Source organism: Geotrypetes seraphini, chromosome 13 (assembly GCF_902459505.1).
Source record: "Geotrypetes seraphini chromosome 13, aGeoSer1.1, whole genome shotgun sequence".
In the NCBI taxonomy this organism is placed as follows: Eukaryota; Metazoa; Chordata; class Amphibia; order Gymnophiona; family Dermophiidae; genus Geotrypetes; species Geotrypetes seraphini.
Genome location: NC_047096.1, coordinates 20702846 through 20718357, shown reverse-complemented (window position 1 = coordinate 20718357; position 15512 = coordinate 20702846). Strand labels below are relative to the sequence as shown.

Genomic DNA, 15512 nt, shown 5'->3' with positions numbered 1-15512 from the left:
AACACGGTCCATGTTTCGAAAAACACTTCTTCTTCAGGGGTCCAAGATTTAGTATTTCTCTAGAGCAGTGTTTTTCAACCTTTTTTGGGCAAAGGCACACTTGTTTCATGAAAAAAATCACGAGGCACACCACCATTAGAAAATGTTAAAAAATTTAACTCTGTGCCTCTATTGACTATATATAAAGTAATTCTCTTGAATAGGAATCAAATAAACACAAAGAAAGTATTTTATAATTACTTTATTATGAAATATTAAGAAAACAGAATAGTGAAAAATTATAAAATACTTTATTCAGTGCGAAACCTGGGCCTGTTTGGCTGAACACAAATCTGATATTCTGGCTGGAATCGAAGAAAGACACACACGTAGCTCTTTGTCAACAGCTCTCAGTCTCTCTCTGTATTTGGTTTTTATAGCATACAAAAATAGACAAATATACCCTCCATCCTTTTTATTAAACCACAATAGCAGTTTTTAGCCCAGCGCTGCTCTTGACGCTCATAGGCTCCCTGCGCTAAAAACCACTATTGCGGTTTAGTAAAAGGTGACCATATTGTAAAATATAGACAGCAGATATAAATTCAGAACTGTGCATAGTAAGTGAAGGGAAGTTTTCATCTCTGGGAATTTACCCAGTTAACTATTAAGTTATTTGGGCAAATTCCTTTGAAAACTGTGGTAATACTGCCTTCACTTTGCTAAATTTAAAATAAAATCATTTTTCCTACCTTGTCTGGTGATTTCTGGTTGCACTTTCTTCTTCTGACTGTGCATCCAATCTTTCTTCCCTTCTATCAGCCTGTATGCTTTCTCTCCTCCACACCTCATTCCCTCCCCCAACTTTTTCTTCCTCTCTCCCTGACCTTTCTTTCTTTTTTTCTGTTTCTCTTCTTTCCTTCTGTTTCCCTGCCTGCCCCCTTTCTTTCTTTCTCCCTGCCGTTCCCCAAGCCACTGCCGCTGCCATCGGGGAACAGGACCCACCAATGGATAACAGGCCCCAAAGCCGACGCCGACGCATGCTCTCCCTGACGTCAATTCTGCAATCGGAGAGGAAGTTCCGCCCAGCCAGGCAGCGATTGGCTGGCCCGATCTTCCTCTCTGACTGCAGAATTGACGTCGGGGAGAAGAAGACTTATCAGCTCGATAGATTAGATCGCCAAGACAAAGTGAGTCCTGGGTGATCGACTCACTTTGCCTTGGCGAGCTACTGGCGCCCCTGCCTCGGGCCCCCTGTCAGCTCCGGGCCCCTGAATGCAGGACTGGTAGTACTGCCCTGATGGCGGCCCTGCGGCACACCAGGCAACATCTCGCGGCACACTGCTCTAGAGTAATGAACCAAATGGGAAGCAACTGTTTGAAGACAATCGGGCTTATAATGTGCCACAAGTGTCCAATTGTAATGTCATTTCCAAGTGGTGGCATTGTGCTAAATGTGATTTGGCATTGTGTTGAAGCACATGATATGGAGAATCATTGGGGGATGGGTGAACAAAGCCCCTCTTCCCCACCTCCCCTCCCCCATAACTAACTCCAATGAAGAGGAATTTGGTCAGCTAATGGAGCCACTATGCTCCTCCCAGGGAATCCATTCCCCTACTCGTCGAGCTGGCTACTCTCTGAGCTTGTATTTTTTACCACTTGGTCTCAGGTCTCTTGTGATGGTCTGCCCTACTTCCCCTTTCCTGGACGGATCACTTCCTTCTGACTACTGAACTGTCTCAATCTGTTCCATTTACTACAAGGAATCAGATTACTATATTTACACACGAGTTGACCTGAACAAGCTTGACAGAGCCTGTCAGCTATCCCTATCTGAACTTCTCTATCTTCTCTTGAGGAAAATGCTTTTTCTTGGATTGAAGCTCTAATGCGCTCTTAACTCAAGGGACCCTTTGCGGTCTTAGGGGTCCTTTTATCAAGCTGCAGTAGGGGTTTAACGTGCGTAATACCGTGCGTTAAACCGCCTGCCGCAGTAGCTGCTAACGCCTGCATTGAGCAGGCGTTAATTTTTTAGCCAGCCGCGGGGGTTAGCTTGTGATGAAATGTCCGACGGCTTGATAAAAGGAGCCCTTATCTCTTTTGAGACCATTACCCTTACCCCTGGTATTATTAGGGTTGGTGTATGCTAAAGATGTACAGTATACATGGGGAACCACCATGTTTGATCGAGGAGTTGATTTGAGAGACTGACTGTGACTTCACATCCTGAGGCAGCTTATAATTAGCGAAACGCTGGCCACCGTCGATGTGCGGTGTCTTTCTGTTTACTCAATAGAATTTGGCTTTTCAAATCATTTTCAGATCACAGGGGTCCTGATACAAGGCAGAGTATATCCCACTTGCAATGCACAAGGCTTTTCTCTATTGAAATATTATTGAGGAGGTTTTTTATGCCAGTGACTTTATTACACCCTGTAAAACTCCACCTGTTTTCAATCTGAGTTTCTCGGTTTGGTGGAGGGGGGGGATCTGAGGCTTTTTCCTCCTCTTAATAATTTTCACAGAAGAAGCGTTGCTGATGTGCAAATTGTGGGTTTTTCTGCCTTGTTCTGGAACTCTATGCCTGTGGAATGTTTAGTACTTCTCTTTGTGGACTCTGCTGATCTTTCATGAGTAGTTGTGCTGTGCTGTAAACCAGGTCGAAAGTGTAGTGAGATTATTTTAAAGATGTACAGTATATTCATAATTGTCACATTGCTTTCACTATAGTTTTTACATCCATATATATTAATTTGTATGGAAATTCGTTATGCCATTTTCAATCAGCATGACATTCAACTACCAAACTACACTTCCAGATGCTCTTCTACCAGCCCTGCCCCCTTAAAATCTTCTCTTCCCCTTTGATTGCATAATTCACAAATTTGAGTTGTAAAACCAATTTCATTATCCATTTATACTAGGGCTGCAGATTTAGCTTGATTTCAGGAATTTTTTTGTGGGTATTTTCTTTAAAAAATATATATATCTTACAAATTAATTGCAATTAAAATGTTTAATCTTCCTGCAGCCCTAGTTGTGACATTAGGGAAAGAAGAGAAAGAAGTTAAAATCGAGGAATACCCAGAGAGAAATAGTTCAGTTTTGTTGAGATGGACATCTGAGAAATGACTATACTGTACATACTTGCCCAATAGAATAAGCCCCCCAGAGTACAGCTTGCAAATTGTTAGGGCACCATGCACTCAAAGGAAGAATATATCATAGTCTCCTTAGGAAGGATAAGGAGCCTGGATCTACCTTGTCTTCTCAGCGTAAGGACACACTCCTATGCTGATCAGCAAGTCAGATATCACGTTGCCAATCAGCCATGCATTGCTTTTAAGTCACCAGCGGCCAATCAGCTCCCACCTACATTTCTAAATCATCAATAAGATATACCTCAGGTGGCCAACTTTATGCAACTTGTTGGAGAGCAAAGTTGTCAATTACAGCTTATTTGGGGCTGGAGAGAAACCACTTGGACGTCTCTCCCAGAAGACCATAGGTGGGCTTGAGTCTGCTGTGCAGTGTCACTACACAGAGACAAGATGCTTGGCTCAATGATCAAGCCCGATATGGTGGTTCTTATAACCCAGACACAGTAATCCTTCCCAGTTCTGTCCCCTTTCTATAAAAAGCCCTGCATGAGGTAGAATGTACGAGCTATGACCCTTCTCTATAGGCATCCTCTCTAAAGCAAATTAAGTCAACTTTCCTCGTGCCCTTACAGCCTCGAAACCACCTTCCTGGGCTGAACACAATACTAGGCAGGTTAGCATAGCATCTGCTAAAAGAAGTCAGTGCACTGGGCTCATTACCTGAGCTTGCTGTACAATCATAGTGACCTGGTAGGTATCCAAGGAAACAGCTGCTGGAGACTGCTGAGTAACGGTGACAGGAAAGTGCATGGCATCTATGGACAGCTGGCAATGCAATACCTGAAGTGGAGAAAGGTACAGATCAAGCACTGGCATACCTTAAGATTTCTGGGTTTCTATCTCTATCAAAATACACTATAATTCCTATAGGTCCTAAAGATCCAGAGTGTGGTTAAGAAAAATGAATCCAGAGCAAACAACTTCTACCAATACCTTGCCTATACACTAGTAGATGAATGTGAAAACAGATTTCCTGTAGAAATGGAAAAACAAAATGGCAGTTCTTCTTACACTGGCGGATGCTACTATGCAGCCACAGGCCTCCCATAAACCTTCTGCAGACCTCTCTGTTAATTATCAGTAGCTTTCTTGCAATATAAATAGCTTTTGAATAGGCACAAGACAGTATGTAACAAAGAACACTTTCCTCAACAGACTATAATATAGATCTGTGAATAACAGATTTACATATCATAGGATAGCTCAGAGACATGGAGTGGTACAACAGAGGGTAACTCCCACCCCCTTCACCACTCAATCACTGCTTAATCCTTCATACTTTTAAGCCAATTATAAATTTTTCAAAAAATGCAATAAATCTCTTAATTTTTCAAATATATGTGAGAGTAGAAAAATAACTTAGCTAAAGCTGGGTTCCTTGGATTAAGCAGTGATTGAGTGGTGAGGTGGTTGGGGTTTTTTTAATCCTCTGCTGTGCCACTCCATGTCTCTGAGTTATCCTATGTAAGGTCTGTTGAGGGAAGTGTTCTTTGTTACATACATTGAGTATTTTCACTCCCCATTTGCATACCTATTGGTATTAATTGCTCTTTCCCTGTTATTTTTTTGACAGGCACAAGACAGGGCAACTCCTTTCAGAATATGATTTTGAAGTATCATTGTCCAACAGAAAAATCATATTGGTTTTTAAATAACTCATCCTCGATGCAGATTGTATAAAGGCTTCTACTATAGCTCCAACAGCATACCCCAAGTCCTGACTCGGGACACTCACACCTACCTCTCTTCTAGTTCCTTATTCTTTTTCCGCAGTACCCATTAGCACTGAAGCAATGCTGAAAATATTATTCAAAATAGTTTACCCAAGCAAAATGGTTCTCTCTGGCTTTCAGCCACAGTAAAAAGGGGCAAGGGTCAGGAGGGGAAGAAACTTAAAAAAAAAAAAAAAAAAAAAAAAAAAAAAGTCAGGTATGTATGCAGTTTCACCCCTTCTTGGCCTGCGCACACCAAACAGCAGAAGTAAAAAGTACAGAGGTTTGTTTTTTTGTTTTTAAACATATGAACTTGGCAAATGCTAATTTTCAATAGGTGAATACACCTATTTCCTTTAAAACCCAATCGTAATGTACATGCTACTAAAAAAAAGTGTCCATGCCAACAGTATTGCCAGATAGCAAATTCTGGGCAGGTCTAGGTGTAGAATGGGTGGATAACTTTCAGAGGACCGCAGGTGGTCTTCAGCTGGCATGGGCTCCCTGCGGCTATACCCCTTGCAAACATGATGTGCTATTCAAAGCCTGCCATACTACACACATTTTCCTTTCATTGAAATTTGAAGTTTAATCATAAGACATACTTTTGTTCCAATTAACACGGAAAGAAACAGTATTCAAAAAGAAGAAATAAAAAAAAGGGGCAGAGGGAATCCCCCACCCTTTTAAAGGCAGAATAAATTCAGTCTTCTTTAGACACAATATAAAAGGGTGAACAAACAGGAAAATAAGGATAGTCCAGGGGTAGGGAACTCCAGTCTTCGAGAGCCGTATTCCAGTCGGGTTTTCAGGATTTCCCCTATGAATATGCATGAGATCTATTTGCATGCACTGCTTTCAATACATATTCATTGGGGAAATCCTGAAAACCTGACTGGAATACGGCTCTCGAGGACCGGAGTTCCCTACCCCTGGGATAGTCCATTCATTTAGCTATCTAAAGTCCATCTATACTTTCTTTAGCATGAGAAAGACCTTCATGTGTTCAGGGCCAAAAAAATAGACATTTGGTCCCTCCATATCGGATCAGGCATTTACATAGGTATGCCAAGAAAACAGATGCACAACATTTATAGTCTGTCCCACAGATAGAAAGATTTTTCCCTGTGTTCTTGAGTAGACTTGGAAATATCTGGGTAATTCAAATCTTCTGAACTCCAAACAAGGCATACGAGTATTTAAAATATAAATTTAATACCATGTTCATGTCCTGCTCAAAACAAGATAAACTAACCTCCTCTTCTTCAAAGCCGCGCTAGCAGCTGCTGTGCGGCAACAGCCCCGAAGCCCTTTAAATCTCTATGGGCTTCGGGACCGTTATCGCGCAGCTTTGTAGAAGAGGGGGTAAGAGTGTAGCCCACTTAGTTTTATCCATAGTTTTATCCAGTTGTTTCTTTTGTAATCTGCCCAGAACTGCAAGGTACGGGCAGAATAGAAGCCATTAATGTAATGTAATATAAAATATACAGGATCTGCTATTTTGGAACAAATCTAATGTTTCTCCTCTGCTTTCTCCTTCCCAATCTCCCCGAGGGCGTTTCTTAGTTGGCAAGTAATATATTTTATTGATAGAGTGAATAGGGTCAGAAGTAAAATTTCAATTTCTCCATTAAATACCTCTTACAAAAGGTCAAGAGGCATTACCACAGGAGTTCTGGGAAAGTTCAGCAGACAAAGATTCAAATGTCTGTTAAAATTTTTCTATCTGCTCAATTTTTTTATGCATGATTAACACTGCCAAAAAATGCAGGGTCATGCACCTTGGCAGCAGAAACCCATGCAGGACTTACACCCTTAATGGTGAGGCCCTAGCAAGGACTATAGTGGAACTTGACTTGGGGGGGGGGGGGGGGTCATTAGTGAAGACATGAAGACGGCCAACCAAGTGGAGAAAGCTTCGTCCAAGATTAGACAAATCATCGGTTGTATCCGAAGAAGTTTCGTCAGCCGTAAGCCCGAGGTCATAATGCCATTGTACAGATCCATGGTGAGACCCCATCTGGAATACTGTGTACAATTCTGGAGGCCACATTACCACAAAGATGTGCTGAGAGTCGAGTCGGTTCAACGAATGGCCACTCGGATGGTCTCGGATCTCAGGGATCTACCGTATGAGGAACGGCTGGATAAATTGCAGCTATACTCACTCGAGGAAAGCAGAGAGAGGGTAGACATGATCGAGACATTCAAATATGTCACAGGCAGTATCGAGGTGGAAGAAGATATCTTTTTTTCTCAAAGGTCCCGCGGCAACGAGAAGGCATCCACTGAAACTCAGGGGTGGGAAATTTCATGGCGACACCAGAAAGTACTTCTTCACCAAAAGGGTGGTTGATCGCTGGAATAACCTTCCACTATAGGTAATTGGGGCCAGCAGCGTGTCAGACTTTAAGACAAAATGGGATTGGCACATGGTATCTCTTCATAGAGGAAGGTAGGGGATGGGTCATTAGTGTGGGCAGACTGGATGGGCCGTGGCCCTTTTCTGCCGTCAGTTTCTATATTATCTTTCATCGATGACACTTTAAAATTGTTGAAGATCTTGGAACATCTTCCTGTATTCTCCCAATCTGATTGGCGAGGTCCATCTTTACCGATTCCATAGTCTTAGCCAGATTTTCAAATTTAGTTGCCATATTGTTGCCTATCAGTTGATTTGGCGACAGTAGAATCCAACTTCTGCAAAATGGTACAAATCAAAGCCAAAGTCACCCTCATGGGGGCGGCAAATAATATTCCTTCGATCTGTACTCCAGGCAGTTTTACAGCCAATGCGATTCCCTCGCTAGAGGCCTCAGTTTCAGGAGTTCTGCTCTGTAAACTTCCAATTGCCAATGCTGAGGTTGCTGAACATGGAGGAGAGTTGGAGCATGGGGGTGATAAGAGATTTCATGCCCTAAAGAATAAGGCACTCCTTCATCTAACCTCAACGCAGGGCTCGACTCCCCAATTTCCCAATGAACAGATCTCGGCAAAGAAACGGTCAATCCTCTGCTGCACAAGGATGAGGCTGGCAGGGAAACCAACCTCAGGCTCCCTTTTCTCTTGGTAGGTGGCATTATTGAAGGTAAGTGTTAAGGAATTATAGCATCTGCTCACTTTGCTAAGTTAATGCTGCTGCCATCTTGGCCACTTACACACATTTATATACATACATATATGCTCTGAAAGGGCTGCAGCTTGTTACTTACCATACTGCTTTCTGACTGGTCAGCACAGATCACATGATCTATCTGTGCAGTGGGCAGCAGCTGTGGATTCTCTTCAAATGTAATTTGCACTGAACTCTAGGAAACAAGGAAAGGAATAATAAATATGATGCAAACTGTATCCATACATCCTAAAACTCAAATATTTACATATTTAAATGCCAGTTGAACATGTTTGTTTTCATTTCTATCACAATAGGAAGAGAACCAAGTGGAATACCCTACCTTTAAGTGTTACTTGTATATTGGACTGTTCAAACAGTAGTAGCCCCCCAGCTGTGGAACACTCTTCCCACCAGCATCTGCACCCTGGGGTTGTGGGTTCAAGCCCACCCTGTTCCTTGTGACCCAGGGCAAGTCACTTAATCCCCCCATTGCCCCAGGTACATTAGATAGATTGTGAGCCCGCCGGGACAGACAAGGATAAATGCTTGACTACCTGAATAAATTCATGTAAACCGTTCTGAGCTCCCCTGGGAGAACGGGATAGAAATTAAAAAAGTAAATAGTGTGAGAAGTTTCAGCCTCTGACAACCAGAGTTGGTATTGTGACATCATAATGCCTCATTCCACCAATGCCTAAGAGCCAACCTCAGCAGTGATGTCACAATGGCTTGATTGTCCTATACTTGGCTCATTTTTACTACATTTTGATTTCTAGAGTATCATAGTGGTTAAAGCTACAGCCTCAGCACCCTGGGGTTGTGGGTTCAAACCCACACTGCTCCTTGTGACCCTGGGCAAGTCACTTAATCCCCCCATTGCCCCAGGGACATTAGATAGATTGTGAGCCCGCTGGGACAGAGAGGGAAAAATGCTTGAGTACCTGAATAAATTCATGTAAACCAGGGATCTCAAAGTCCCTCCTTGAGGGCCGCAATCCAGTCGGGTTTTCAGGATTTCCCCAATGAATATGCATTGAAAGCAGTGCATGCACATAGATCTCATGCATATTCATTGGGGAAATCCTGAAAACCCGACTGGATTGCGGCCCTCAAGGAGGGACTTTGAGACCCCTGATGTAAACCGTTCTGAGCTCTCCTGGGAGAACGGGATAGAAAATTGAATAAACAAACAGACCGTTTTAAAGGGCTTCTCAAAACTCATTTATTTAAAGATGCCTTTAATATTTAAACCCTTCCTTGGGAAACTCCTGCTCTTCTTCTAATAGTCTCATGCCCTTTTTCTAAAAGAATCATATCATTGTTCATTCTTTATTTGTGCACTATCCTATACAGATTGTATTTCTTCCCCAATTCCCACTGTATCATGTTAGTCCCGTTCATGTTGTCTTTGTATGTTATGCCATTTACTCAAGTTGTTTTAATCTTTTTAATTGTGCTGTTACTGGCGTTTTCCACTTTTTAGTTTGTTTCCCCATTTTAAAAAAATCTGTAAATCGCTTAGAAATTGTATAAGCGATAGCATCAAATTTTAATAAAAACTTGAAACTTGAAAACTGGATCTAGTAAAACTGGACCTAGTGCCCTGAAACACAGCAGTAAGGAGAGACCAGGGCAGAACTGCTACTACCACTACTTATTCATGTGGCACAGGGGTCTCAAAGTCCCTCCTCGAGGGCCGCAATCCAGTCAGGTTTTCAGGATTTCCCAAATGAATATGCATGAGATCTATTAGTATACAATGAAAGCAGTGCATGCAAATAGATCTCATGCATATTCATTGGGGAAATCCTGAAAACCCGACTGGATTGCGGCCCTCGAGGAGGGACTTTGAGATCCCTGCAAAGCACTACTCGACAAAAGCAGGACTCTACACAAAATGCACAAGTTCCTGCTCAACAATATTTACAATCTATTCAAATCAAAACTGGATAAATAAGAGATTAGGGAGTTTCAATTTTTATTATAGGAATGATTAAGATTTTGCAGGTATTAAAAAAAAACAACAAACAGGCAAATAAGGGGTTAAGATTTAAAAGCAGCCTCAGGAAAATGGACTTTTGGCCTGGATTAGAACAGGGCCAGAAACAGAACATGAAATGCTGACTCAGGAAATCAATTCCAGGCATAGGGCCCAGAAAGATGGAAGGAATGGAGTCTGGAATTGGCAGTGTTGAGAAGAGCACAGACAGAGTGACTCACCCGATGGAGTTCCTGAGGAGTGGCGTAAAGTAAGGAAAGATACGATAAAGAGAGATAGTATGTGAAAAAGGACAGGGAGCCAAAGAGATGATTTGAGACGGGTTATGTAACTGTAGTAGTGATGCTGGTGAATGATCAATCTATTTAAAATTCTACTGCATGACTTAAGGGGGAGGGGAGAGAGAATTCAGAAGGAGAACTGAAGAGCAGGACCTTCCCTTTAGTGGTCTTCAGGTTCATAACAAAAGTATTTAACACACAACCACAGCAAAGCTCAAAGGGTCTAATTTTGAGCTCTAAAAGGAGCCACGAGTGAGCGATGGGGGCTGGAAATAGAGCACTCCAAAAGGGCAAGTCTGACTTTTATCGCATATGGGGGTTGAATGTCCGTTTAATTTTCAGCAGCAGTTTAATCTTCGGGCATTTCATACTATGGCCCAGATTCACTAACCTGCCCGATCGGGCCCGCTCCGGGTAGGTCCGACAAATTCAGGAACGTAAAATATGCAGATGGGGGTGATCGGAGGAATGCCCTCATCTGCCTGCACGGATCGCTGTTGTGTGATCCACACGCATCTGTAGATGGTCTGCGCATACCTGTCCGAGATACAACCTTTTTTTTTAACTTAAAAAAATTTTTTGTTAGTTTTTAATCCTGCAAGCCCGTAGTTTAAACCTGCTTTAAACCTGCGGGTTAAAACCATGGGCTCACAGGGCAGCAAAGGGCAGGAGAGCTTCGGGGAAGGGCAGAAGAACAGCGATGCGGCAGGAGAGAGTCGGGGAAGATCGAGGCAGAGCAGGACGGCATGCGGGGCGAGCAGCAGGAGATAAGAAGCAGGGCGGCATTCGGGGCGAGCAGGCAGGAGAGACTGCAGGGCTTCCAGTTGGAAAGATGTTTTCGACTGATCCCCAGCAGTCACTTCTTCAGGCGATTGGCCAGCCCAGTCGGATCTGAAATTTGGTGTTGTGAATCGTGTCCCAGTCTACTTTGCATGCCTTTCACCTCATTTGCATGCACGGATTCGAAGCGGATCGGTTTGCTTTGTGAATCTAGCCCTGTGTGTTGGGTAAAGCTGAAAAAAAAAAAAAAATAGGAGAAGACTCAAACCAAACGAATGAGAAGGCAAGTTGGAATGATACTTACATAACACTAAAGAAATCTGAAAGGAATAGTACAAATTAAGTTCCTCCAATTTTCCAGAATGCCTTAATGACTGATAAGGGCACACACAGTACAACTGACGCAACCCCAGATCCAACCCCAGATCCACACTCCCAGACTTCCAGTTTATAGTGCAGGAGAACACAGCTCCAGAAGATGCAGGGAACCACTATAGGAGTGAAAGAGGAGAGATTACTATATGATATAGCATTAATGTATCAGCTGAATCTACCCTCTATAGCAGTGGTTCCCAACCCTGTCCTGGAGGATCACCAGGTCAGTCAGGTTTTGGTGAGAGCCCTAATGAATATGCATGGAGCAGATTTGCTTGCCTGTCACTTCCATTATATGCAAATCTCTCTCATGCATATTCATTAGGGCTATCCCAAAAACCCAACTGACCTGGTGGTCCTCCAGGACAGGGTTGGGAACCACTGCTCTGTAGTACCCAGAATCAACTGTATCGTTAGCTAAAATAAGCAGCCCCCACACTACTATTCTAAGTGAGCCCGAATCCATCAGACCCTGGAAATAATATTGATGCTGCCGGCTTCATGAGGCAATAACAAAACACTGTGATATTTGGCCAAGAAAAGCCCGGTCACACCACGGTTTGTGAAAAAAATAAGCTGCTGCCAAAATAAGCAGGCAAGATGAAAGCTCACAAGCCCTCTCCTGCTGCGAGATAAACCTGGCAGCAGCTCTGCTTTCGCTCGGCTCCAGTCACCGAAAGCTGAAACCTTTTCCCCCCCCCCCCCAGCTCCAGAATCTAAGGCCTTAGCCATGAAGCCACTGGACAGGAACTAGAGAACTTGTTTCCAGAGAAACAAATAAGCATCCTTCCCCATTAAGGCACTGCAGGGGTACGTGGGAACAATAGCAGATTATTGGTAACCAAGTCTACGGGCTAGAATATAGAGGGAGGCAGTAAGGTAGGATATTAGGCTGGCAGGTGAAGTTGCTGGCAGGGAACAGCAATAGATTTCTGTTCACTACTGCCTGCATTTCTCGTGTTCCTTGGCATGGTGCCAGATGGTTCATTTGCTGAGCTCCAGAATTGGCAGCGCAATGTGACTTTAGCACAAAGCTCCAGCGGAAGGCTTATTAAGAAGGGAAGCACTTCTGATTACCCCTGTCAAAGGCAGACAGGGGAGGATGCCTGTTAACCTGGGCAAACAGCAACAAACCTAGGTCAATGGTCGAGGACAACAAGAAGCCCCATATGTGGAAAAAGTATCTCTGCACAATTCATCTCTCCTCTCACCTCTAAATACTTCAGCTCCTCATCCTGTCATCACAAGCTGTATGGTCCTTGCGAACATTGCATTTGTGTACTGAAAGTACTAGGATCATGATGCTACGAGAACTATAGAAAAAAAAAAAAAGGATATAGCAGGACTAGAAAATGCTCAAAGAGCAACCAAGATGGCAAAGGGGATGGAACTCCTCTTGTAAAAGGAAAGACTAAAGAAGTTAGGGCTCCTCAGCTTGGAAAAGAGATGGTTGAGGGGAGATATGATTGAAGACTACAGAATCTTGAGTTAGGCTCTGGAACGCATTGCCAGAGGATGTGGTAAGAACGGGTAACATAACAAGTTTTGGGGGGTGGGTTAAAACATATTTTTATTAGAGAAAAAGTCCATAGTCTGCTATTGAGAGACATGAGGGAATCCGCTGCTTACCCTGGAATGGTAGCATGAAAATGTTACTAGGTAATTGTGACTTGAATTGGCCACTGTGTAGAGGAGATGCTGAGCTAGATGGACCATTAGTCTGACCCAGTAAGGCTATTATGTTCTTATGATCACTCAGGACATTCCCATGCTAACTAATAAGGACATAGTATAAGGGACTAAGGACAAACGCCAACACATGCACAGAGGTCTTAGAACTTAATCTTACATCCCTCACAATTATCTCTGACAAACCCACAGTACCCCAAAGAAAGCATTCACACTACACCCCACCAACTGCACTGTGCACCACTCTCCCATGATCAACCCCCCCCCCCCCCTCTGCCGCCAAGGGAGAAGCCCGAGGCATCTGAGCCAATCAGAGCCTTAGGCCCCTCCCCAGTATATCACATGATACACTGGGGAGGGGCCTAAGGCCCAGTGTCGTTGCAAAGAGAGGAGCAGCAGGAGGTGTTTTCAGTACCTCCTGCTCCCAACTTTAAGGTATGGGGCACTAGGGTCAAGAGGGGGAGGGGGGCCTCTGGTGGCAGGAGGGAGTGAGCATCCCTTCTGCCTTTTTCTTTGGGGGAGGGATCATTCTGGGCAGGAGGGAGTGGGCATCCCTTCTGCATTTTTCTTTGGGGGAGGGGTCCTTCTGGGCAGGAAGGAGTGGGCATCCTTCCTGCTGTTTTAGGGTGGGTCGCCGCATTTGTGGGGGGGGGAGGTGTCATTGAGGGAGGGCCGTGGCAATGGTGGGGGATTTTTTTCATTTTTTTTTTATGGGGTAGATATTTTGCACGTGTAGTACACACAAAATATCTGTGCCACTGGAAAAAAAAAATGAAAACAAACAACAAAAAAAACAGGCAGACCCGTCGCTGACTTTAGTGAATCTAGCCCATACAAAAATACATACTATATCGACAATAAATCCACCTACAAAAGCAGAGCAAAAATACAAACAATAAAATATATAAGCGACCAGCACCTTACTGTCATCATCTCCTCCTCATAAAACACACCATCTCAAACCCTGCATTTCATCTGGCAAAAAAAGATGCCATTTAAGAAATCTTTTAAAATTCTGTATCCGACGAATGTACTCAGGGAGGTTATTCCATTCCCTAGGCCCTATACAATATACAATCCCTAGATAATGTTAGCCTCAGCTCTTTTACAGATGGAATTTGCAGTTCTAAATGTTCTGCAGATCGAAGTGGACGAGACGGAACACGTGACAGAATGCTCTCAACAAGATGTTTATGAGCTAAGTTGTGCAAGCACATATAGACGGTTAGTAATAGCTTAAAGCGAATCCTATCCATCAACTTCAACGCACATACTATTCTGTCTGTTCTCGTCTCCCTAACCTAAACAAAGTTCTGATCACTGAATTCTGGCCTACCTGGAGCGCACACAATGCCGACCCCAGTACACCCAGGAGTACCAAACTACAGTAATCAAGAACCAAAAGAACAATTGTCTGCAGGACTATTTTAAACAAATGGGCTGATAAATAGGCCTCAGGTCACAAGTTGCAGTGTGAGTTTGAACCCACAACCTCAGGGTGCTGAGGCTGTAGCTTTAACCACTGCGGCATTGCTTGGAACAGAGGTAACAGAAAGAATATGACAGAAGTTTATAAAATTATGAGTGGGTGTGAATAGTTAAATAGTTAATTTAATTTTTCAAAACAATAAAACAAAAAGAACACTACATAAGAACATAAGAAACGCCTTCACCGGATCAGACCTTAGGTCCATCTAGTCCGTCGACCCGCACACGCGAAGGCCAAGCTAGGTACTCCCTGATGGAGACCTTGATTACCCGTATCCCTCAATGTGATTTGCAAGAAGGTGTGCATCCAACTTGCGCTTGAATCCCAGAATAGTAGTCTCCATCACAACCTCCTCCGGGAAAGCATTCCAAGAGTTCACCACTTGATGTGCGAAACAGAACTTCCCGACATTTGTCCTGGACCTGCCGCCCCTCAGTTTCAGTCCATGACCTCTTGTTCATGTCACATTTGACAATGTGAATAACGATGTTTCTTGCTCTATTTTGTCGAATCCTTTTAGTATTTTAAAGGTCTCTATCATATCCCCTCGCAGTCTCCTCTTTTCGAGGGTGAACAGTCCCAGCTTTCAGAGGCGCTCTTTGTAGCTCAAATTTTCCATTCCTTTTACTAGTTTTGTGGCTCGCCTCTGCACCCTCTCCAGCAACAAACAAGCTGAATGAAAATCCACAGAATTTTTCTTTCACACACTATTATGCTGTGTAATCTGGTCAAGGTGACTAAGGGAATATTTTACTAAATATTAACATGTTATCTGCCATACGACCCATTTTATTCCTATGAGCCCTGCTGCAGATAACATGTTGTTTAGTTAAAAAAAAAAAAAAAACCTAAAAACAAACCCACAAAAAGACAAAAAACCTTAGGATAGTAGGATTCAAAAGATTTGGTCAATTTTTCTGAAGTAAAAG

At 43.2% G+C, this 15512-nt stretch overlaps 1 protein-coding gene across 1 annotated transcript in view; it reads right to left on the bottom strand.

Annotated features, from left to right (window-relative positions):
• Positions 1-15512, bottom strand: part of C2CD2L (C2CD2 like) — a 51798-nt gene that overhangs the window by 18914 nt on the left and 17372 nt on the right. Inside the window, exons 2-3 of the mRNA XM_033918608.1 lie at positions 8068-8163; positions 3804-3923 (exon numbers count right to left, since the gene is read on the bottom strand). Coding sequence (XP_033774499.1) covers positions 3804-3923; positions 8068-8163 — 216 coding nt within the window. The remainder of the gene's footprint in view (positions 1-3803; positions 3924-8067; positions 8164-15512) is intronic.